This window comes from Spea bombifrons, chromosome 6 (genome assembly GCF_027358695.1).
Source record: "Spea bombifrons isolate aSpeBom1 chromosome 6, aSpeBom1.2.pri, whole genome shotgun sequence".
In the NCBI taxonomy this organism is placed as follows: domain Eukaryota; kingdom Metazoa; phylum Chordata; class Amphibia; order Anura; family Pelobatidae; genus Spea; species Spea bombifrons.
In genome coordinates this window covers 10,123,880-10,146,646 of record NC_071092.1, presented here as the reverse complement: position 1 = coordinate 10,146,646, position 22,767 = coordinate 10,123,880, and the positions used below count along the sequence as shown (strand labels likewise).

The window sequence follows — 22,767 nt, the reverse complement described above, 5'->3', positions numbered from 1 at the left end:
CATCATGCAATACCCCAAACAACGACCCCAAACATACAGCCAAAGTCATTAAGAACTATCTTCAGCATAAAGAAGAATGAAAGAGTTGTGTTGGTGGTATGGTCCCCACAGAATCCTAATCCTAATATTAATTGGGCAATTTTCAGCTCCATTCCAACATAGTAGGGATTGCTTGTCATGTTTTAGCATTCAACTGCATGGTGTTTAGTTAAGTCAATCAAGATTACCCTTTAATGTGACTAAGAACTTATGTGACGAATATCTCCCATTTTTGCAGGAAAGGTAGCAGATGCAATCAAAATTGGAATCAGATACAATTTGTTCACAATTTTGGTTTTGTATTTGACTTGGATGTTTAACATGACTTTTTAGGCCACATTAAATATTTCAACAGATAAGATGTTACCTTTGCCCTTGTTAAATCCACGCCTCACCGTATTACGAAACATTTTCTATAAAGCTCAGTGGCTCTCTTGACCAGTCATCTAGTTTCCAGTAGAACAGAAAGATCTGTGAAATGGGGTTTTCAATGATCAGTCTGTTCTTGGTTTTAAATATTCTTTTTCAGGTGCACCTTAGAGCAGGTGAGCACACATACCAATATATTTGTCCATTATAAAATATACAATTTGACAAAAATATGAATGTTTGTGCAGTAAGAAAAAACAGTGTCAGTAGCTCGTGATACTAACATTTTCTAATGACATTTCTTGCAGATGCTTCAAGTTCTCCTGAAGTTGGAAAACATGCTGTTCCAGGTAAGAATTAATACTAAAAATACATAACCAGATGGTGAAATATGGTTAAAATGATAGGGGTATTTGTTTTCAGCAGTATTACATATTACATTTTTCTAGAATTGTTTAAATAACCCCAAAAATTCAGTTTGGCACAACCAAGTAGGTATCCTAAGTAATAGTATGGGGAGTGTGCATTCCAACTTTTTGCAGTATGTGCTCTTAGCATGGATGCCCATAGGATTTTCTATAATTGTGCCCCCCGATCACAATGAATTGTCACCTATGTTCTAAAAAACTATAGACGTTAATAATATCTTTGATCACAGAGCAGTTATGGTGCTTATCGAACTACCTTAACTGTCAAATTTCAGGAAAAGGATTTTGCCTTCATTTAACATTCACTGCCCTCAGTGTCTCCATGCTCGTTAGAGTACCGTACAGAACCTATTAATGAATATGGTCTTGCTTGAGGATAAAAAATGGTACCATGTCAATGTCAATTATAGTTTTGGAAAAGCTACTCCGGAAACACCACATTTGGGTAAACCCAGGTCACATGCATAATCATAACTTCCCTGTTACAATCCCTGTATCATAGAGTACCTAGTAATTAATATAAACTTACTTGAAGATAAAGTGTTAATGCTATATTCCATGTCAAAATCAATTTTATTTCTGTAAAAGTTTTTGTATTCATCTTCTTCATGAAAATCACCATCCCTGAGCTAAGTGTACATTGTACAGGATGCATTCTAAAACACAAATAAGTGTAATATAACATTTATAGCACCTTGAGCAGAATTGTAGATTGTCAGGATAAGCAGCCTGCAGAACTGAAGTTTCACAGGCAGGAGGCCTGGCATAGCTCGGGTAACAAGGAAGGAATGAGGTTAAGGTAGAAACCAAGATGACCAAAACACTCTCCACTTTCATGTTTGGGTTATTTTAATGAAACAATGGTCTGTTTGTGTGTGGTCTACACTACTGAGCATAAATCTTATCTTTCAGCCCCCAACATAGCTCTTAATGGAATTTCTACACAATCCAGCACTCAAGCCTATTATGGGAGGCCTAGAAATGCCAATGATGGATCTATAGCCAATAATTACTTGAGGTCTCAATGCTCTTACACTGAGAAAGAACTGGATCCTTGGTGGATGGTGGATCTTAGGAAAAGTTACAAAATCTTCTCGGTTGCCGTCACCAATAGAGTGTTGGAATGTTGCAAAGAAAGGCTTTATGGGGCTGAAATACGAATTGGAAATGACCCAACGCAAGGGGGAAGATTAAATCCCAGGTAATTTAGACAAAAGTTGTTTTCTTCATGAGCATACACTTGTTTACTAACAGGGGAGGCAATCTGATGGTGATGACTCCCATCAGCCTAGCTCCATAGACATCCATGTATATCTGTACTGTAGGTCTGGCCCCAAATGTAAAAACAATGGGCTTTGTTACTTCAGAGACCAAATTGCTTTTAGAAACGAATATCTGTAAAAAAATACAATTAAAAAAAATCAGAGCTTTCTATGGTCCATTTGACCAGCTATGGTCCATTTGACCATGTTTAGCCCATTTAAGCATGTGGTTACCGAGCCTCTACCAAAACTGTCTTCTCCTCAAATGAGTACAGTAAAACTATATAACTTATGAATATACATCTGATACCAGGCCCAAGAGCAAAGGGACTAGGCAAACCCATAGGAACTCATCTACCTAGTGGTCTGATCCAGGGCAACCAGTAACTTGCATGCTTAGAGATGCCTGGAATATAAATCCAGCCTAGAGTAGGCCACATATCATTCTGCACCAAGAAGGTCCAAGTGATTTCACTCATATTTGAAGCTGGTTAATGGATCTTGCATTACATAATAGGACAGTATTATCTAATCCCTGTGAAATGTGTTATAGGTGTGGTGTCATCTCAACTATTGAATCTGGAGAAACAATTTCATTCTCATGTCATGGAATGATTGGAAAATATGTTACAGTTACAATACCTGGACGTGAAGAGCACCTGGTCCTTTGTGAAGTTCAAGTTTTTGGTGTTCTTGCCACGCCTTCAGGTACAAAACCAGAAAATGGCAATTTTCAGTTCACTTTCATGCATATACTAGCTGAGAGGTCTCTTTAAATTATTGTGCCAATTAATGCAATTAATGCATTTGCCACTACCCCACCGTGCAGGAGATGTGCTTAACTGATTGACTTTAATGGGAGCACCAAACCAGTATTGGGAATTGTTGGACCACACAGGAGGAGGGGAGCTGCATATACTCACGGTCTCCAAATAATACTTTATTTAACAAACATGCAGCATGATAAGAAAAAAAAATCTAATTTATATATTATTCTTTTTTTATAATGAATATATATTAAGTTATCATAAAGTACTTTAATATGCATTCTTTTTTGGTGAGGACATTAGACAGTCTTCCTAAAGCATCTATTGTGAAACATTTGTTAACATGTTCTTTTACATTTTAAATTTACAGACGTTCAACCGAGTGAAGAAGAACTCAAGACAACTCTTAATGGAGGTACTAGATTAGTGTGATATAGACATAACTATAAAATGTACAAATGTATAGATTTTATATGCCATCGTGCCTGACTCCAGCTCCATTAGTAGCAGTGCTGGAATAGACTGCAATAATGAAAATTAGATAAAAATTAGATTAAAAATATCAGTGAGAAGTATAAAAAATAGGAAGGCCCCATGGGTTTGATAGTTCACATATGTTTTTTATAAGATAACAGTGGTGTTAGAAGGAATGTAGTAAACCAAATGAGCTAATACCCAGAAGCAGAAAACTTAAAAGTACCCAAAAAATAGGAGTTTTAATTTTTTCTCTGCATTAAACAGTTTTCTTTTCCCTGCATATTGAAAAAGCATTAAGCTGCATGATTTCTGTTCTTTAAATGAGCGATATTTTAATTTTCAAACATGGAAACCCTCTATAGTGTGCTTTGATAAGTAAAAGTGCCCTCTTACTTTTCTGGTTTGTGTTGGACAAGCGTAGCAGTTTCACAGGAGAAGCAAAGTTACATGCCTTAGATGGGATCCTGATATCCATGTATGACATATGTCTATTACATGTCTTACAGCACCAAATGTGGCTGTTCATGGTATCTCCTCACAATCCAGTCTCTATAACATGTATGGAGTGTCAAAGAATGCCATCGACGGATCGCTCTCCAGTAATTACCTGTTTATTGAATGCACCGGCACTGCAGAACAAGACAATCCTTGGTGGATGGTTGATCTTCAAGTAAAACACAAGATTTTCACTGTAGCTGTCACCAACCGAGGCGACTGTTGTGCCGACCGCATTAATGGGGCTCAGATAAGAATTGGAAACTCAGCAGAAAATGGAGGCGCTGACAACACAATGTAAATGCCTGTATACTAACTGTGTATCTTTGCAGTAGGTTGTGGAAACAATAACCTCAAATTTATATTTATACATTTCTATTAGACTTGGGCACCAGGGAGGTCTTCGTGTTCATCTTTGTGCTCGTATTCTGTGAATATTCGCCCGTTCCTGTCTTCTCTTTGGGCGAATATTCGTGGACGTTCTTCGTGTTCGTTTTTTCTTTGTTTTTTTCCGGTTTTGTAGAAGGGGTTAATACAGGGTTAATGCCGTACAGACTACGCAGCAGCTCTGGCACCAGGAGTTTAAATGTCCGTATGAGCAACTCTATTGGTCGCCAGCAGGGGGCTCGTCTGCCATCAACCAATGGTTGATGGCAGGCGAGCCCCCTGCTGCTGACCAATAGAGTCGCTCGTACAGACTTTTAGAATCCTGGTGCCATAACTTGACCGGCAGACATCAGTTAAATGTCCGTGCAAGCGACTTTATGGGTCGTTCGTATGGACTTTTAACTGTTGCAGCAGGGAGACAAGTGGTCTCACCCGGCCAAGTCGCTAGAGTCGCTAGTACAGACTTTTAAAATCCTAATGCAGTAACTTTTAGGTAGGCTAGATGGGGAAGGGACCGGGGAGATTAGTAGACGAAGACGTCTGCGTTTTACCGCCGCTATATTCTCTTCTTCATGTCTTCGGAACGAACACAAAAACGCACTCTTCGTGTTCGCTTTCATGTTCGCCCGAAGACGAATGCACAAGTCTAATTTCTATACAGCTCTCATTAATGAGCAGTAGAAGTCAAACATCTTATTAGCTACACTGAGAAGTGTTTTTTTTTTATCTGTGCACTGGCAGGAGTAGGGGAGTCTTCTCATTGTGGTACACATATCATCTGAAGGCCAGTCTGGTCCTTTAAATATACGGTTTTTAGACTGGTAGAAAACCATAGAACACAGGGCCATGTGTGCTGCTAAATGTAGGATTTTGAGACGTGTCTCCTGTTTGTTGTAGATGTGGTGTTATCGAGAAGATGGATCACGGGCAAACCCTTGCCTTCGAATGTGCAGGGATGGAGGGACAGTATGTGACTGTCAATCTGCCTGCAAGTAATCAATCTCTTTTCATTTGTGAAGTCCAGGTATTTGGTGTACCAACTGAAGTTACTGGTAAGGAAATCTTCGGACTCTCGTGATCCAAGCAAAATGTTCTACTATGGTGACCACATAGATCCATTAACTGGGTTGGTAAATAGAACGGTGGGACCATTGTCCACTTAGCACCTCTAATTTGTAGAATTTGGGGTGTAATATAATTTTTGATTATTTGGTATGATATTTAGTTATCATGTAATCTGTCATTTACTGTATTGAGTTTTTTTTTGCGTTTAACCTTTTGGCTGAAATGTGTTTGGCATGGAAGTGTTTGAGCCGTGAAATGTGTTTAGGTTGCTACATTTCTAGGCCATTTAGCCGGCTTATTTGCCAGTCCTCTTCTAGATCATACAAAAAATGTATGCAGTTGGGCAGCAATGATCTTAATGCAGCTCATACATTTTCCATTAGCATCATTGGGTCAATGCAATATATATGGTGCAAAAACAGAAACAGAAAAAAAAATTCTATGCTACATATTTGCTACAAAAATGGAAAAAAGTTGAACATAATGCAATGGTTGAAAACACACTTTTCATTAATCCAGGGCTGGTAATATCACAGTAGCTGCTGATTTCACGTGGAGGGACTAACAGGTGGATACAGTCTATGTAGTTAAATTCTAATTTATTTAATTATCTGTTCTCTTTTTTTTTTTAACAGAGGAACAAGTGCCTTCTACAAAAAGTAGTAAGTGAAGTGTTATGAAATGATACATGCTTTAACAAAATCTTTATTTTCGCAGTAAAGTACTATAGCTTTTTTCTTCCGCCAGTAAACTTGTGTATGCTCTAATAATTATTACAGTTGGCTGAAGAGAGATGGCTAGGGTTGGCTAGATGAATAGGAGTGGTGGAGGTGGGGGGACCTCTGATTTTAAGGTTTCAGGAGGTTGGTCCTCCATGTGGTTTCACATACAGCTTACATGTCTACTTTTTTCACTTCTGATTTTAGAGATGAATCAGCAGTGTGTAGCTATGTGTGTGTATCATAGTTTTGGACTCATAGACTGGCAGGGTGTATATTTGTGTACGGTTCCCATCACAGAAGGGATGGCTGGTGCTGATTCCAGGCAGCAGAGATAACTCTTCTCCTTCCACTGCTCAGTCTGCATAGGGAGACTCACACGGAGCATCAGTTGATAATGTCATAACTCACCCAAAGTCTCTACCAATGCATGGGTCACACTTCTTCTAACGAGTAGAGCCTGGCTATAATGTCATATCCCTGCACGCTACATCAATAAGACAAGGCACCTTCTGGGAATGGAGATACATAGTATGCGGGCTGAAGGAGCTGAAGGATATGCTTCTATATTCCCTGTATAGCATCTGGAGAGAGAGATGTCTTCCCTGGCCAGTTTAGGGAAGACCATTATCTCCAGCTGGGTTTGATCTTTCGGTAGCCAATCAAAGAAAGCCTGATTGGCCTAGGGGCACCCAGTTGAAATGGCATGTAACCTGTTCTCTTAAATAATGGAACAGCCAATTGATGCTTCTCTTGTTGTTTGTACCATTCTCAGATCCAACATATATATCACTTTCTATGGCAACAACCTATCAATACATGCTTCTGTGTTACATAGCAATTAAGTGTTTCTGACAAATGTTATGAACCATGCAACATTTACATGAATAAAGTTGTGTTTTTAACTCATGCAAGGTTTTGGGCATTAAATAGTGCTACGGAATGTTTGGCTTGAAATCAGCAAAATAGGTGGACAAAAAATGTTAAAGAGTAGAAAAAATGCAAAGGAGTTGAGCGGTGTGACAGAAGGCGCTAAGAGGTTGAGACAGTGGTAAAAAATAATTTTTAAAATGTTTATAATATTCTGTGACATGTGTTGCATGAACTTCTTTCTGTTTTTTTTTTTAAACAGCCGGAATAGATTTCTCATGGTTAGGTAAGTAAGATAATATTATTTTTTGTTCTAAATTTTACTTACTCAAACACAGGGGAAGCAGAAAACCCCATATAGTAGAGCTTAGTCGGGGTGATGTACCACCACATCATCATCTTGTAGGCTTGTTCCTTGTGAGAGGGGCAAATTGAGACCTTCCAGATGTACATCCACTTCTCACCTTCAAGAGACTCCCCTATGCCCTGCTCCCACCTTTTGATGTATTGAAGGGCCGCTCTACTGCCAGATATAACTGACCGGTAGATTTAGGAGAGCAAATCTTGGGATAACTTTGCCTCTAGACAGTGATCTTTAAAGGTCCGCAGGCTGCTATCTCAGAAGATGACACAAAGGCACGTAGTTGTATATAGCAAAATAAATCAGATGTCTTCAGGGAAAATGTATCATCGAAGGTCCTCAATTTATTGTTCTGAAACAGATCCCCTACTCTAGTGAAGTTGACTCGAATATAGTTGTGGAAAGCATTTGGTTCCACACCAGGATTGAAGAGCTTATTGTGGCATAAGAAGGGAGATGGCCGGAGTTAACAAGTACTTCAAAGCATATAGGTCCCAAATTTGCAAGGAGTGGTGGACAACAGGGCACCTGGTACGCAAGAATCTTACAGAGTGAATCCTGGCCAAGCAAAGCCTCTTAAAGTTCAACCCATCGAGGATGTGCAATGGAGGTGTGGACTCTGTATTTTAACATCATCCTTTATCTTCTCCACTAGCTGACATTGTGCTCTTTTATCATTTACAGATTTTTTTGGCCGCTTGGATGACTACTTTGACTCTTGTAAGTATTCTACAGATTGTGAAGCATTTTCGGATTGTTAAGCATTAAAAAAGTTACTAGGAGAAAACTAGACTCCAGATGAACATTGGTGAGAATTTTCATCAGAGTCTAAAATATTTGAAGGGACTACTTGCTGAGGACAACATGTCACCTTAGACCACAAAGGCTTCCGATGTACCTCCATTCAGAAAAAAAAATCAGTACAGTAATCTCAAGTTTTCCGAATTGTCCTCCTAATGTAACTAGTAAACTATTTTTTGGCTTCCTTCTTGAGGGACAACTACCAGACAGCCTCTACTATTTATCATGTGATTAATATATAGAAAAGTAATAAACGAATTATATTTGAGCCACTTCTCTAATGTTGTGGAAACTTTACTGATGTGTAAACTAACTCAATAGAACTATCTAAGCTTTGTATGAAGTCAATAACTAGATGATGGTGACGGCAAAAACTAGTACCCTGCAGATCAGCTGATAAGAAACAGAGATAGATGATAAGAAAATTACCAAATAGCGGTTTGTGAGGGGTAGATGATGTGTACGTATTCCAAAATGAAAAATAATAATGATCAGAGTTATCAATAATGCCTGCAAAGGTCAAATGCATTTCTGGTTCTTATATCCTCTATAACAAGGGTTTCCAACCTGCGGCCCTCCAGCTGCTGAAGGACTAAATCTCCCATACTCCTCTGCCAGCCACTTAGCTGAAAGAGCATTATGGGAGATGTAGTCCTGCAGAAGCTGGAGGGCCGCAGGTTGGACACCCCTGCTCTATAAGAGTTTGCTATGCATAGCAGTTGCAACTTTTACCAACTCTATTTTCAGGGTAGGGAGAAATGAAATAGAGCAAGAAAGTATTATTGTCGTTTTACTAACAAAAATTTGTATTCCATTCCTCTGCTAAACACATACATCTTGCACCAAATCCTCTGTAAGTACTTCATTCACGCCATTTTATGGACTCATTTTTTTTTCATAATTTTAGCCAGTAAAGAAGACATTCCAGATGAACAAGAAGAAGAAGAACAGGGTAAATATTTTTTTTCTCCAAAAAACGTAACAAAGTACACACATATAACTGTGCTGTGGAGAAAAAATAGAATCTAACGTTTGTGACGGGACCCTCCATCACTGGGGCCACTAGAGAGGCCTGACAGCCAGCCTCCTCCCTATTGACTATGGGCCCTGGCTTTGTAAAGACTTCTGTGGCTACCCCCAGCAGTATATCATCTCATCACTTGTCGAGGGGATTACCTCCGGCAGACAGATAGGATATGCAACCAGGGAGTGACCGCCATTGTTTTAGTTTAATGTCAGACCCCCACCCCATGGTAAGTCAGTCGTCGACAACCCATCCCCCCCACCTGGTCCACCACTACAGACATTTACCCCGGCCAAACCTTGGAACTGATTTCGGGCAGTAATAGATAGTGGAGATTGGGACCCCATTGTATTGTTAATCCCTTTACTGACCCTGTTGTCTCTGGGAGGCAGATTAAACGGGCGGTTTGTATCACAATATCTTGATTTATGTTAATGTGTGCTCTGCTGGCTATATCCAGTCATGTGTGTGAAAAATAAAGCAGTCTTCATTTTCTTTATACCCTACACCAGGGGTGTTCAACCTGCGGCCCTCCAGCTGCTGCAGGACTACATCTCCCATAATGCTCTTTCAGCTAAGGGGCTGGCTGAGGAGGATGGGAGATGTAGTCCTGCAGAAGCTGGAGGGCCGCAGGTTGGACGCCCCTGTCCTACTCTGAGCCTCGGCTAGTGACTGGGAAATCGGGGAAAGAGTGTGTTGTCCCAGGCTAAAGGAGCACAAGTCAGCAGAGGTAGTCGGTCGGACTAGCAGCTCCGTGACAGGTTTCCACAGGCATTTGGCGACGGCTGTTTGCTTTTGTGGTACTTTGTTAAATTGCTAAATTTGATTGGAATGTGTTTGCGTCTTTTTTTAGTTCTTCATTAAAGCTCCATTATCTCAGGTCCTTCAAGTTCCTGGTTATTTTCTTTTATTAGGACTACACTTTTTTTTACATTTTAGTTTCGGTGGAATTTATTACCTGTTTTATGTTCTGATTTTTTTTTTTTTTTTTTTAAGTAACCTAAAATCCATAATAAATGTATTAGAAACTTAATAAGTAAAACATTCTATTTTTTGTTTCCGAATAATTCCATTCATGTACTGCCTAAATTTGCAGACGTAAGGTTTAATATTTACCTAGCGGTCATCGTTTGAAGAGGGGTAGAAAGCTTCCTTGTTAACACAGAGCACTTTACGTTTGTAGGTGTTTTTGGCAATATTTGACACTTCCAGTTTGTTTATAGAAGACAACCAAGCAGTTGTCATTTGTATGTTTTATTGTCTCGTCTAGTAACGATGGTAAGGCTCATTGCAGAGGTCAGTTGTACAGCAATAAGCTGAATGATAGTAGCGTTTAACACCATCACAGATCTTCTGTGGGATGCATCCACGTTTCATCTCAACTGTGAAAAAAATATAGTTTCCCTTATTATTTCTTGAAAAACATTAGCATAATAACAGTCTATTTGGCAGATACTGGTACATAGATCCAAGATGATTTGTCCATTCTGTTTGCCTGCAATGGGGACTTTTTAATCAATCCCCATCTCCAATAATTAGTTTCGCCAGTTGTTTTTACCATGTTCTGTGGTTTAGTGCCACTTTCTAAAGAGATTTGGTACCTAAAATATTAACATCATTAGAAAGCGGATGTTTTTATTATCGTGTGAATGCAATCTATTCACTAATGGTGTTGATTTCTGTGGATTCTCCAAAGAACGTCTTGGGTTAATAATATAAATATTTATGCGTGAATGTTATATGCACTTTTTATATTTTGAATGTATTGGCTTCCTTGTCTACAGCACTTTAATGCAGTGCACTTTATTGGTATTGCAAATGATATGCAAATCATTGGAAATACAGTGTGATTTTGATCAATTTGTGTGAATGTTATCCTCCCCAGATATTGCTCTGTTATTAAGTATCACCAACATTTTAAAGGAAGAAACTTACCCCTAGGGTAGCTTTTCATTATTACAAAACACGAATCTTCCCCTGAGCCACAGGTGACTTCGCTGCTGGTACAGTCTTCTAATTCAGTGCAGTCACTTTGCCAGCATTTCAAGGCATCAGCTATAAAAAAAAAAGTTATAACATTACTATGACTTTAACATTTATGGGACCCTAGGCAAGCATTGATGGACCAGGCTTGTTTGCTTGCTGGTGGGGGGTGACTGCTCAGCCAATGACACTTCCAGAGGCAAGTATGTTGCTGGGGGGCCCTGTATATAAATGCGGCTGGAGACACTCAATGAAAGAGTCACGTGTACTTTCCCACAGACTCTGCAGATTAGGAGAAGATTGTGAGAGTCAGTGAGGTCTTCCGTCCTTCTGACCCTACGCCACATGCGCAGGACTGGGAATGAACACCATACAAAGCCCTTTGCACAGTAAATGAATGGTGCTGGTCAGAGAACCTGAAACAGACTCTCTGGTGATGTTGTGGGCCCAAGGGGCAGCTGCTGCCATGTTTTTGTGCTACTTGCATCCAAGGATGAAATGCTGCTCCCCTATTCCCTATTTTAAAAATAAAAATAAATATGTCTGCCTCAAAGTCATGCAAGTTTCTCTGGATCTCTCCAACATCTCATTATCTTTTCCCCTTCTTAATATCTCTCCGCCTCTGTCTCCTGTCTCCTCTCATTACCTATCTCCTTTCTCTTTATCTGATCTCTCCTGTTTCTCTCTCTTCTTTCTCTTTATCTCATCTCTCCTGTTTCTCTCTCTCTTCTTTCTTTTTATCTCTCCTCTTTGTCCCCATCTCCCCTCATTTTCACCACATCTCCCCTTTCTACTTATTTTTCCCTTTCTTTATTATATCTCCCCTTTTTCCCATCATATCCCTCTCACTAGCTCTACCCTCTATACTTATTTTTCCTCTTTCTCATGATCTCCCCTTCTCTCTATCTCTCCCCTTTCTCATCCCTTCTCATTATCTCTCCCCTATATCTTTCTTTTTATATCTCCATTTTCTTACTATATCCCCCCTGTCTCCCCTTCTCCCCTAAAATATGACATCATATCCCAGTGCTCGGCATCAATACCCAGCATGTTTCACGAGGGACGAGTCTGTATGGGCAGACCTCACCCTACATTCATTTTTGGCCAGGTAGAGAGAGACTCATGATCTCCTCAACTGGCACTGCTCTTTTAGTGGTGGGCAGTTCAGTCCCCCTCTGTAGACAGCTGGCAGGACACTACAAATTGTGGTGGCTTCCACCAAATTGGGCCACCCAGGAATGACTGGATTTTGGGCAGCTGCCCCTTTTGTCCTGCATTAAAGATGGGCCCAAACATTATATTCAACCTATATATATATATATATATATCACATAATATTTGGTATTACAGAGGCCAGGAATGATTACTATTATTACTATATTGCTATGATTACTACATTATTATTGTAAATGTAAGAAAGGAATACAATGCTGTTGCTAAACAAACAGAAAAAAACATATACAATTGAGTTGTTTTATATGATCTCGAATTGCTTTTATATGATATTAGCTTTATTAGAAGCAACAAAACGGGACATCTTAACGTACAAAAAAGTGAAAGTAATGTTTTGTTCAAGTGGGATGTGTCTTTAAGCATTACATGAAAAATGGAACAAACGATTGAGATGATAATTTCCATATTGTTAAATAATTATTTCTTGAATGGGTTCAGGGACCCATCATTAGGAATAATGTTCCTTATTTTGCATTTAATTATAAAAGATAGATGAAACATATATTCAGAAAAATATCAAAGTAGGGCATACATTATATTTAATAATATTTTGTTTAAACATCAATAATAGGTACCAGATCCGATAAAAGAGAGAAGAGCTTTATTCACAAATTATGCAATTAACCAGGAAATAATTAGTAGGAATATGAATTTAAGAACTGATCCACAAATCTGCACATTTATCAAAATAATGATTTGTATGATACAAGAATAAAGGACTTACCTTGTATTAAGAACAGCCCCAGAATGAAGATTAGAACGGCTTTCATCCTGAATTTGGGTCTTTGTATATTTTTCCCTATCAAGTGTTTGAAAATGGATGTGGACAGCTCACATTTAAACCATTTTTATGTTTACTTTGACCGTTTTGTTTGCCGTAGACTTCTGTAATTTCAGAGAAGTCTGATGATTTTTGTGTTATGTTTCACAAATAAAATGTGCAAACATTTAGATATTTTGCAATGCTTGGAAAGAAGTGGTCAAACAAACGCAGATTTCAACAGTGCTGGGAATGGGGACAGACAAGGACAAATGCAGTCTGCTTACAGTAATATCATCTGTGTCTGTCATCCCTCTGGCTTCGCTTTTCATTATGGTTGCCTCTGTTTTTTTAGTCTTAGTCTGAAATTCTATTTTGTAAATTTAAAACAGCTACTCTTGCTTAAGTATTTTATGAGCCATAATATGTATTAATAATTAGAATTTTTTGAAATGCTGGAGAGGTTATCTGCACACATATTGTTTGTTTTAGTAACACATTAAGGACCAATGATGTACGTGGCATGTCATGAAAAAATGGTCCTACAGGTCCCATGTTGTACCCTGTATGGCATTGCATTTTGCTGGGCTAAATCCAACACTCAACATTGAGGAAGGTTCATTGGAAATGTAAAACAACATCTGGAGAGCAGTTTGTTGGCTAAGGTTACCCCATCACTAAGGTTACCCCAAATCACCCATCTGGACTCTAGCAGATATGTCGCTGCAATAGTAGCTAAGTATATCATAAAACTGGGTAGGCTCACGCCTGGAACCAATAAAACAAATGCCTCACGTGTTTCGAGCTATACAAAGTTATTAATCATAGGCTTTTTTTGATTTATTGGTACCCTGTCTCTGCTTTCACCTTTTATGTTTATGTATCCTGCCCAATAAACAGGACTTCCTTTTTTCCACTTGTTGTGTAGTCCTGTATAATACACAAACTTACGGACCCCTTACGTAAGCTATTTTAACCAGTTTTATACTACTGCTATCACCCAAGCCATGGCAGGTCTGCATACTTAAAAATAAGAAAAATAAGAAAACAGATATCCATAGGCATTGCTTACTAGAATAAGCAAGGTAATTGTTTTAGGTTTCTTTAATTAAATATTGTATTTTTCGTAGGTATCAATCTTGCTTTCCGAGGAGTGAGTTCCCAATCCAGCACCTATGATAAGTTTGGCGCAGCGGCGAACGCCATAGATGGTTCCTCGGGCAATAAATATATGTCAGGGCACTGTTCCCACACAGACTTAGACATAGAGCCCTGGTGGAGAGTGGATCTTACCAATACCTACAATATTACCAAAGTGAAGATTATGAATAGAGGTGACTGCTGCAATGAGAGGATTAAAGGCGCCGAGATAAGAATTGGATTATCTCAAGAGAAAGGTGGAACAAGGAATCCCAGGTAAGACATTATTGACTTATAACAGCAGTCTTCAGAACAGTCCATATTAAAGATAGCACTGCCTCTTGGTTACCTGCATGTGTAGGCAAAGTGTCCTAACAAGGAGACCCACTTCTTTGATGTTGCTTGTGGTAGTCATGGCACCTTTAGGGAAATGTCCATCGCTGCCTTATTGGGTGCGCCTATGCCTTGTACTATACAGTTATTAAGTGTAATAATGAACATGGACATTGGCAAAATCGGGACTTCTTGCAGCTATGTTAATTATATATATATATTTTACTGTGAAGCCATGAATAATAATTTATCACACCACCTCTATCTCTCAGGTTAAAGGTTCTGCTTATTCTAGTGCCGTTTGCGTAGACAAAAAACTAGAGGTTGCCAACAAAAATTATTGGTGCAAATAAACTTGTAACATATTCTTCTTTAAGATGTGCCACAATTGAATCCTTGGGTCTTGGAAAGGAAATAGAGTTTATCTGTGGGATGGTGGGGAGGTATGTGACGGTCACCATCCCAGACAAAGCCGCCTATTTGACCCTCTGTGAGGTGAAGATTTATGGTGATGAAATATCAGAAAACTATACAAGTAAGTGAGCTCACACAAGTCCAGAGAAAGATCTGAGTTTGCTTCTGGTATCTGGGTTGACATGTCCAGGGAAAAATCTGTGTCTCCTTCTCGTATCTGGTTTGAAGTGTCCAGGGAAAGATCTGTGTCTCCTTCTTGCATCTGGTTTGACATGTCCACGGAAAGATCTGTGTTTCCTTCTTGCATCTGGTTTGACATGTCCAGGGAAAGATCTGTGTTTCCTTCTTGCATCTGACTTGTTTAAGGCCCCATTGATTTATAGGGCACCCAGCTGAGAATGGGAGAGAGCACTTTTTAAAGGGATGCCAAAAAGCAAAATGATGTGTCTTTACAGTAACCCCGCCCACTTGTATCCATGAAGCAGCCATTTTGAACCATGCTCCAAACATCGAGGCACACTGTTTATTTCTGACTATTATTGATAACTGCTTGAAAAGTGGTTTACTAGGGTAGAAGGCAGGACTGTCTATCAAAAAAAGGTCAACTTAGGATGTATGCAACAGGAAGGTTTACAGCTGCCATGGGGATGAACAAGTTCCGTGGCGCTATCCACAGATGCCATGTCCCTGTAGCTGGCCATTGAACTTACGGCTTCAAATATACCTTCTGGGTGTAATGTCATAAATATGAGTCTATGCACGTGAAATGTGTTTGTATTCCTGCTTTCCAAAATGATCTTTAAATGTAATTTTGAAACCATGAAAGCATAAATTTGTTTTTTTTTTCAGTCCCACATTTTCCTTATGACAGTGAGGAGCACCATGGTAAATATTTTATATGTTTTCTTATTATTAGATGATCAGTGCATGCTATTTGGCGAACGTGGTTAAAAAATGTGGGTTTGTCTGTACAATAGTTTATGTTTTCTTCACTTTTATTGATATTATGAGACATAAAGAAATTCGTAATTCTATTTAGAAGACAATTTTTGATGGGGTACAATATAGAGGCACATTAACTTTCAGGAACTCCATACTTTCTTGATGTCTATGATGGGTATGGTCTACCAAAAGGGAGTATAACGCCAACGGAGGGAGGTGAGGCTGGAGTGGTAGTTCAGAAGGACCTTTTTACATTATCTACTGATAACTTCGTATGTAATTCAGTAAAACAAATAAAAACAAGACCAAAATACAATATTAAGAAAATCTTGTTCAGCTATATCTACTACAGGTTATTTACACATTAGAGTGAGACTTTTCTAGGCAGGGCACGAGGGACAAAAAAGAGACTGTCCCACCAAAACAGGGGCACTTGGCAGTTTTGCCTGTATAATCATATTGAACGTGGAATAACAGAATGTTGAATGTTTAATAATAGCACGTGTAATGTTATTTAATGCCAGTGTCTGGCTAGAAAGCTATTGCTATACATTTACTGTTATCATTAAATTATACGTTTATAAATTATTAAAGTATACATTTCTTTACACAGAGGCTACTGAATTAAGAAATATCTTGAAGCATTCCAATGCAGGTAGGTGTAAGAATGCATTTGCAAGTTATTTTAACCTTTACTGTTTATTTGGCAATAATTTTGGGTTAAAGTTTAATGTAACAGCATGCTGGAATTATGGCAATGTGGCCATCATTTATGGAACAACTGGAATTGCTAGGATTTTGAACGGACACCTAAACTGTGCACCAGCGTTGATGGTAGTCTAAGGACCCGTGTGATTGTGTTGATAGTAACAACTATCCCTTTTTCTCCAGCGCCAAATGTAGCTCTCCAGGGCGTAACATACCAGTCTAGCATTGATGGAGAATGTGATTCACGCAGAGCTGCAGATGGTTGCTTAAAAAACCTGCTTCCAGATGATCAGTGTGCTAGGACTAAAGAAGAGATGGATCCGTGGTGGACAGTCGATCTGAAATCAGACCACAAAGTGTTTTCCATTGCGGTGACCAGCAGAGGAGACTGTTGTGAACATGACCTTGATGGGGCAGAGATTCATGTTGGAAATTCTGCTACTGGCTGGAAGAAAAACCCTGTGTATATATATATATATATATTACATTTTAATACAAGCCATATATTATCACTAAGTCTGGAAAATGGGGTAGTAGTAGCTTATACAAAAGCCAACATTGACAGCAGAATGAGGCCGATTTATAGCCTTGAAGGCAGATGTTAGCTAGTCTTTCTGAATATCTTGGCCCACTAAAAATACTAAGGACCCCTGTGAAAACATGAAAGTGCTACTTTCTCATTCATTTTATAGAAACATATGTAGTTAATGTCATTGTCTAGCTAAAGCACAGGGACAATGCATCGCAGATGTTAACCATAATGGGGATAATAGTAAGTCATGGGGGTGTGATACAGAAACACAGAGACGTACAAATATGAAATGGCCAAAAACACAGATTGAAATTGAAGGAGACAGCTTTAATCTGTAATCATTTTCTAGAAGACATGATGTATCCAGGACAGCTGAAAGCTCCGTTTCTAAGACAGCGAGTGCGTGATGTTATGTGTTCCCGATAGTTAATGGTACATGGATAGAGGTGTCTTGGCAATTGATGGTGAACAGAAAGCTCCTGGTAGATAATGGCAAATATAGAGCTTAGAAGGAATGTTAGTGGAAAAACTTTGAAATCTAGATACAAAGAAAGCTTTGAAATCCAGAAATCACTTCAGAGATGGGTTCAGTTCAAAAAGAAATCATGGTCGATAAAAAGTGTTAGCAGTTATAAGAGCCCATGACTATGATTCTTACAATATTCTTTTCGAAAAACAGTTGCGGAACGGTGTCCTCTATTGGCCCTGGAGAAACCTTTTCATTCAACTGTGATGGCATGGAAGGACGGTTCGTTACAATTGTTATCCCACAAAAGGCTAAGTCCCTCACCCTTTGTGAAGTCCAGGTGTTCGGTGTGCCTGTAGATGCAATAAGTAAGTTTATACGTGTTAAGGGAAATCTAAAAAGTCTAGAATATTTGATAGCATTAACACGCTATTAGTATACTTTAAAAAAAAATATTAACAAATCTAATAGAGAACATCAACAATACGTAATGGCAGGGGCAGCACAGTTGGGGCAATTACTTCTGGACTGATTTATATTTAAAAGTACCATTTTATTGGCATGATATAATTGCTAGGTGCTCATCATGAAATAAGATAAGGTTTTTTCAATATTATTGTTAAAACTCTATATGCTCCATGGGGTGAATTCCAAATATTAACTGATCTTACTGTAACGAGAATAATTAAAACAAAAAAATAGACTTATGAAAGGTTAACACGTTACACAGATTTACCTTTAATATTTAACAAATGATTGGACGTGCCGCAAATCAGTGTAAGAATTTGATTGAAAAAAATGTAAAATTAGCTTAATTTTTCAATTAAGTGTAGGGTAACCAACCGTCAATTAACCTGTTCATGTTGCTTCTGCGTCAACAAACTAAAATAGTTTGTACCATTTTATTATTCTAGGTGCAGAGTGGACCGGAAATCTTGACTTACAGAAAGAACACCATGGAGGTAAAATCTACAGTACTCTTAATTAACTAAAGGGTTAACTATTGGGTTTGGAGCTAACTTATGATCTGTTTTCCAGCTAAGAACGTGGCTCCAGCAGGTATTCCTTCACAGTCCAGCTATTTCTCACGCAAGTCAGAGGTTATGACCGCTATTGATGGGTCTTTGAGCAGTAATTACATGGCAGGAGAATGCGCACACACGTTAAAGCAATTTAACCCATGGTGGAGATTGGATTTGAAATCTAAAATGCGTGTACATTCCGTTGCTATCACGAACCGCGGTGACTGTTGCCGAGAAAGGATTAACGGTGCGGAAGTCCGTATAGGGGATTCGGAAGCAGACGGTGGCATTAAGAATCCCAGGTAATATTGGAAAAGAAGAATCGTGGCTGTTCCATTGGGTCTTAGAAGATCTTAGAATAAGTTTTATGGCTGGAGATTTAAGAATTTGGAGTTTGATCTGCTTTTCAGATGTGGGGTGGTGTACAAGATGAATTATGGAGAAACGTTATCCTTTAACTGTAAAGGGATGGAGGGCCAGTACGTTACAATAACTATACCAGACAACAGGGAGTTCCTAACTCTGTGTGAAGTTCAAGTGTTTGCAGACCCCACAGAGGCAGCAGGTATGTTGGATTTGTGAAGAAAGCATTTAATTGCTAAATGCTATGAATTTATAATAATAATAAATTATAATAATATTATAATAAATGCAACCATTCTTATATCATAAAAAATTATCCAAAAAATCCAGAACCCTCTAAAGTATAGAAGTCCATCCTAGTCCTTAATGGGTGCTCAACCACCTGGTTTTCCGGATGACACGTAGGCCGTTTCTCAATAATTTACAGTAATGTGTTAGATGTTATTTAACAAAATTAGTTCATTAATATGGGACATGTTAGTTTTGCCTACTTCTTGCCTTTAAGCTGCGGTTTCTTTTTAACCGCAACCTGTTGCTTATCACACCGAGAATGTCAAATGCACCTGCTGTCTGGTCACCTGGAATTACAGCAGTGTCCAGCATTTCCGGCTGGCTAATGTTAGAGAAACATCATATTTATTCTGTTTTTATTCTATTTTAGTTATAATTAAAAATATATTATAATATGTTAGTATATACATGTAAGTAATGAGCTGCACTAAGGTAATGGGGATTTATAATCAATGCTACTTTATGTTCAATAAAGACATTTGATTTTAAATTATGTGGTTTTCTTTCATTTCATTTTCAGAAGAGAAATCCTCAGAGCCTGGTAAGTATTAACCCATTCCTTACCCTATGGAGTTACCTCTCCAATGCGCATGGCGGCCGGTTGTTCCGAGCTTCAAGGGACTGCCTCGCAACCAAGCCAGTCATGGCAGAACCAAGCAGTTTATGGAGGAGTCACATGATCGCTGTGTTGACCAATCACAGCAGTCACATGATTGTTTCATGCATTATGTTGTAAAACTTGCAATAAAACCAAATATCCCATTTAACCCATTAAACACTTATACCCCTCACCCCAAAAAAGTATAGCTTTAGTTTAGTTTTAGTTTGGTAGGGGGTTAGAGGGAAAAGGAGTCAGTGTAGCTGGTTTATCTGGTTTACTGTTCTAGAGAGGAAAAAAATTAAAATATATACATATATTTTTTCCTTGGTTTATAGTGTTAGGGTAGTTTGGTGGGTGGGTAAAGGGAATTGCCCAATGCTACCTAGAAGTGACACATATTTTGACCGTTTATATAAACAAGGGCCCATTATGTACACTGAGAAGTATACTTCCGAGCAGATGTCTGCATCAATGAGTCCCTTCAAACAGTATATACCCACAAAGTGGTCTAGGTATGGGGTAAAGTTTTATAAGCTTTGTGAAAGCGTCATAGAATATACTGTGTCATTAAGAATCTATGAGGGGTAATACAACCATCTAGAGCCCATTGGTTGCCCAAACTCACTAACCCCAAGTAGCAAGATCGCCTCTTGCCCTATCTGAATAAAGGCTACCGCTTCTGGGTAAATAACTACTACTGCAAAATGTGAAAATCTCATGTTTGGGAACAATTAAATTTTAAGCAACATTTTTCACTTGTACTTTATATACTTTCTTACAGTTCAAATATCAGAGTCATCACTGAAACTAAACATAACCAACGGTAAGCAGACCGTATTCTCTTAATTCTCTCAGTGTGAAGACTTAGCTGGTCATTCAAAATAACATTGGGTGGGAGTGCAAGCACAATACTTGTTTAGTAGGAACGACATGAAAAGCAGATCTAATTCCCAAAGGAAGAAGCATTTCCATTCTAGGGACAATGTTGCAAGAATTAATGAAACACATTATGACTATCCCCGTTACAAAGGGTGATGTCAATCCCAGTTGTCCCATGTCCCTCAGTTCTCTTCAAGAATTATTTTGACATTGAATGCTATTTTTAAATTGCATGCTATAGTAACAATGCAAGGATATGTAAAATTAGATTTCTAAATTAATTAAAACACTATTACAAGATAGCTCTATGGGAGCACCAAATCATAATAATTATTGTGGGTTAGTCATTTTCTTGCAGTAGGCAGGGCCGGCCCGACAATGGAGCCGAGTGGGGCAACCGCTCCAGGCGGCACTTTTGAAGGGGCGGCACTTTGCCGCCCCAAGCCCAAGCCCAAGGGGCGCCGAGTGGTCAGTACCCGCTCGGCGCCCCTCTCTCCTCCGCGGCGAGTCTCCCTGTTCGGTCTCGGTGCCGGCTTGTAATGCTGAGTTCGGGAAGATTTCCGGCGCTCAGCATTACAAGCCGGCACCGAGACTGAACAGGGAGACTCGCCGCAGGACTGCTGAAAGGTACGTACAGGAGGTGGGGGGCAGGGACGGAGGGAGAGGAAGGGTAGATAAGGGGGGGGGCGGCATTTTAAAATTCGCCCCAGGCGGCATTTTGCCTTGGGCCGGCCCTGGCGGTAGGTCATGACAATGAAAACGTCTGTCTTTGGTCACTGCCTGAAACAATATTGTTTTTAGTGGACCACCAATGATGAATTCAGTTCCTGTGTCCCATGTTTGGGAATCCACTGAGAAAGAGATGATTCTGTTGCCCTTCTAAATCCAGTACCACCAACTAGATAATATATGCGTTCTGTTTATGGTTCTATATTTAATTATATTATTTGATGTATTATATCTGTTTAATCTTACGTTTACATTAGTTTACTCTGTTTTTTAGATCTTAGTGGCAACTATTTCTACTTCCCAGAAGAAAATGACAATAGCTATGTGTATTTGTCTCCTAAAATACCAATGGATCTGAAAGCGTTAACACTCTGCATGAAGATATCTCCAAATATTAATGACAATCGGGAAACAATCCTGTTTTCATACCGTACAACATACTATGATGAGTTAAATCTTTGGATTGAATCAAGTGGTAACATCGGTTTGTATATGAGTGGTGAGGGTATTATGTTCTCACCGCTGAATCATAAAAAAGAATGGGCCCACCTTTGCCTAACCTGGGAGTCCAAGTATGGTCGTTGTGAGCTTTGGCTCAACGGAAGGAGAAAAGGTCCAAGGATTTACCGCAGGAGCCACAGTATACGTCCAGGGGGAATCGTCCTTCTTGGCCAAGACCAAGACTCATTGGGTGGAAATTTTGAAGCAGCCCAGAGTTATGTGGGAAAAATCAAGGATCTAAACATGTGGGACAAAGTTCTATCACTGAGAGCCCTTCGGTCTGTTTTTAAAAATAAGCAAGTTCAAGCAGGCACTGTTTTTGATTGGAGATCCCTAAATTACATGATCAAAGGCAATGTAACTGTTGTCTAATAATATAATCAAATTAAGTTTTTTTTGTGTATTCATTGATTAGTGTCAAGCAATGAATGATTCATACACAGGCTTTTATACACACTGAAACAGTTATAAATGCTTTGCATGAAATAAGAAAACTAAATGTTATGCTGGTAGCTAAAATGTATAATAGGCTACCACAACAATAAAAATGTGATCTAATTAAAAAAGTAAATAACATACTTTTACAAAAAAAATGCACATTAATAAACCATAAACCATGTACGTGTCTCTGATTATTTAAAGTTTGGTAATTCGTTATTGTCATACCTGGGAACTTATGTTCCGTTTTCCTGGAGGCCTCCCTTTTCGGAGGTAGAGGCTTCATGAGTTGCAGGATTTACATGGGTGGGATTTATGGCGTATGCAGGCAGGACGTATGACGTATGTCGACGAGGCTAGTCAGGTAT

The 22,767-nt window shown here is 38.9% G+C and overlaps 1 protein-coding gene across 1 annotated transcript; it reads left to right on the top strand.

Moving 5' to 3' along the window:
- Window positions 1-503: 503 nt before the first annotated feature.
- LOC128499816 (uncharacterized) lies at window positions 504-22,580 on the top strand. Its single transcript, XM_053468753.1, has 23 exons — window positions 504-584; window positions 717-758; window positions 1,749-2,037; window positions 2,652-2,806; window positions 3,236-3,280; window positions 3,849-4,134; window positions 5,122-5,276; window positions 5,925-5,951; window positions 7,141-7,164; window positions 7,924-7,959; window positions 8,948-8,992; window positions 14,171-14,456; window positions 14,891-15,048; window positions 15,777-15,812; window positions 16,483-16,524; window positions 16,761-17,040; window positions 17,789-17,943; window positions 18,490-18,537; window positions 18,614-18,899; window positions 19,008-19,162; window positions 19,772-19,792; window positions 20,634-20,675; window positions 21,735-22,580. Exons 1-23 carry the CDS (start codon window positions 518-520, stop codon window positions 22,331-22,333), a joined length of 3,279 nt encoding a protein of 1,092 aa, XP_053324728.1. The 5' UTR covers window positions 504-517; the 3' UTR covers window positions 22,334-22,580.
- Window positions 22,581-22,767: the final 187 nt, after the last annotated feature.

Bases quoted from the DNA above. Each gene is read 5' to 3' on its own strand.
- LOC128499816 (XM_053468753.1), top strand. From the start codon at position 518: ATGGGGTTTTCAATGATCAGTCTGTTCTTGGTTTTAAATATTCTTTTT. The intron at 5,277-5,924 runs GTAAGGAAATCT...TTTTTTTAACAG, and splicing joins TGTACCAACTGAAGTTACTG to AGGAACAAGTGCCTTCTACA. The intron at 19,163-19,771 runs GTATGTTGGATT...TTTCATTTTCAG, and splicing joins AGACCCCACAGAGGCAGCAG to AAGAGAAATCCTCAGAGCCT.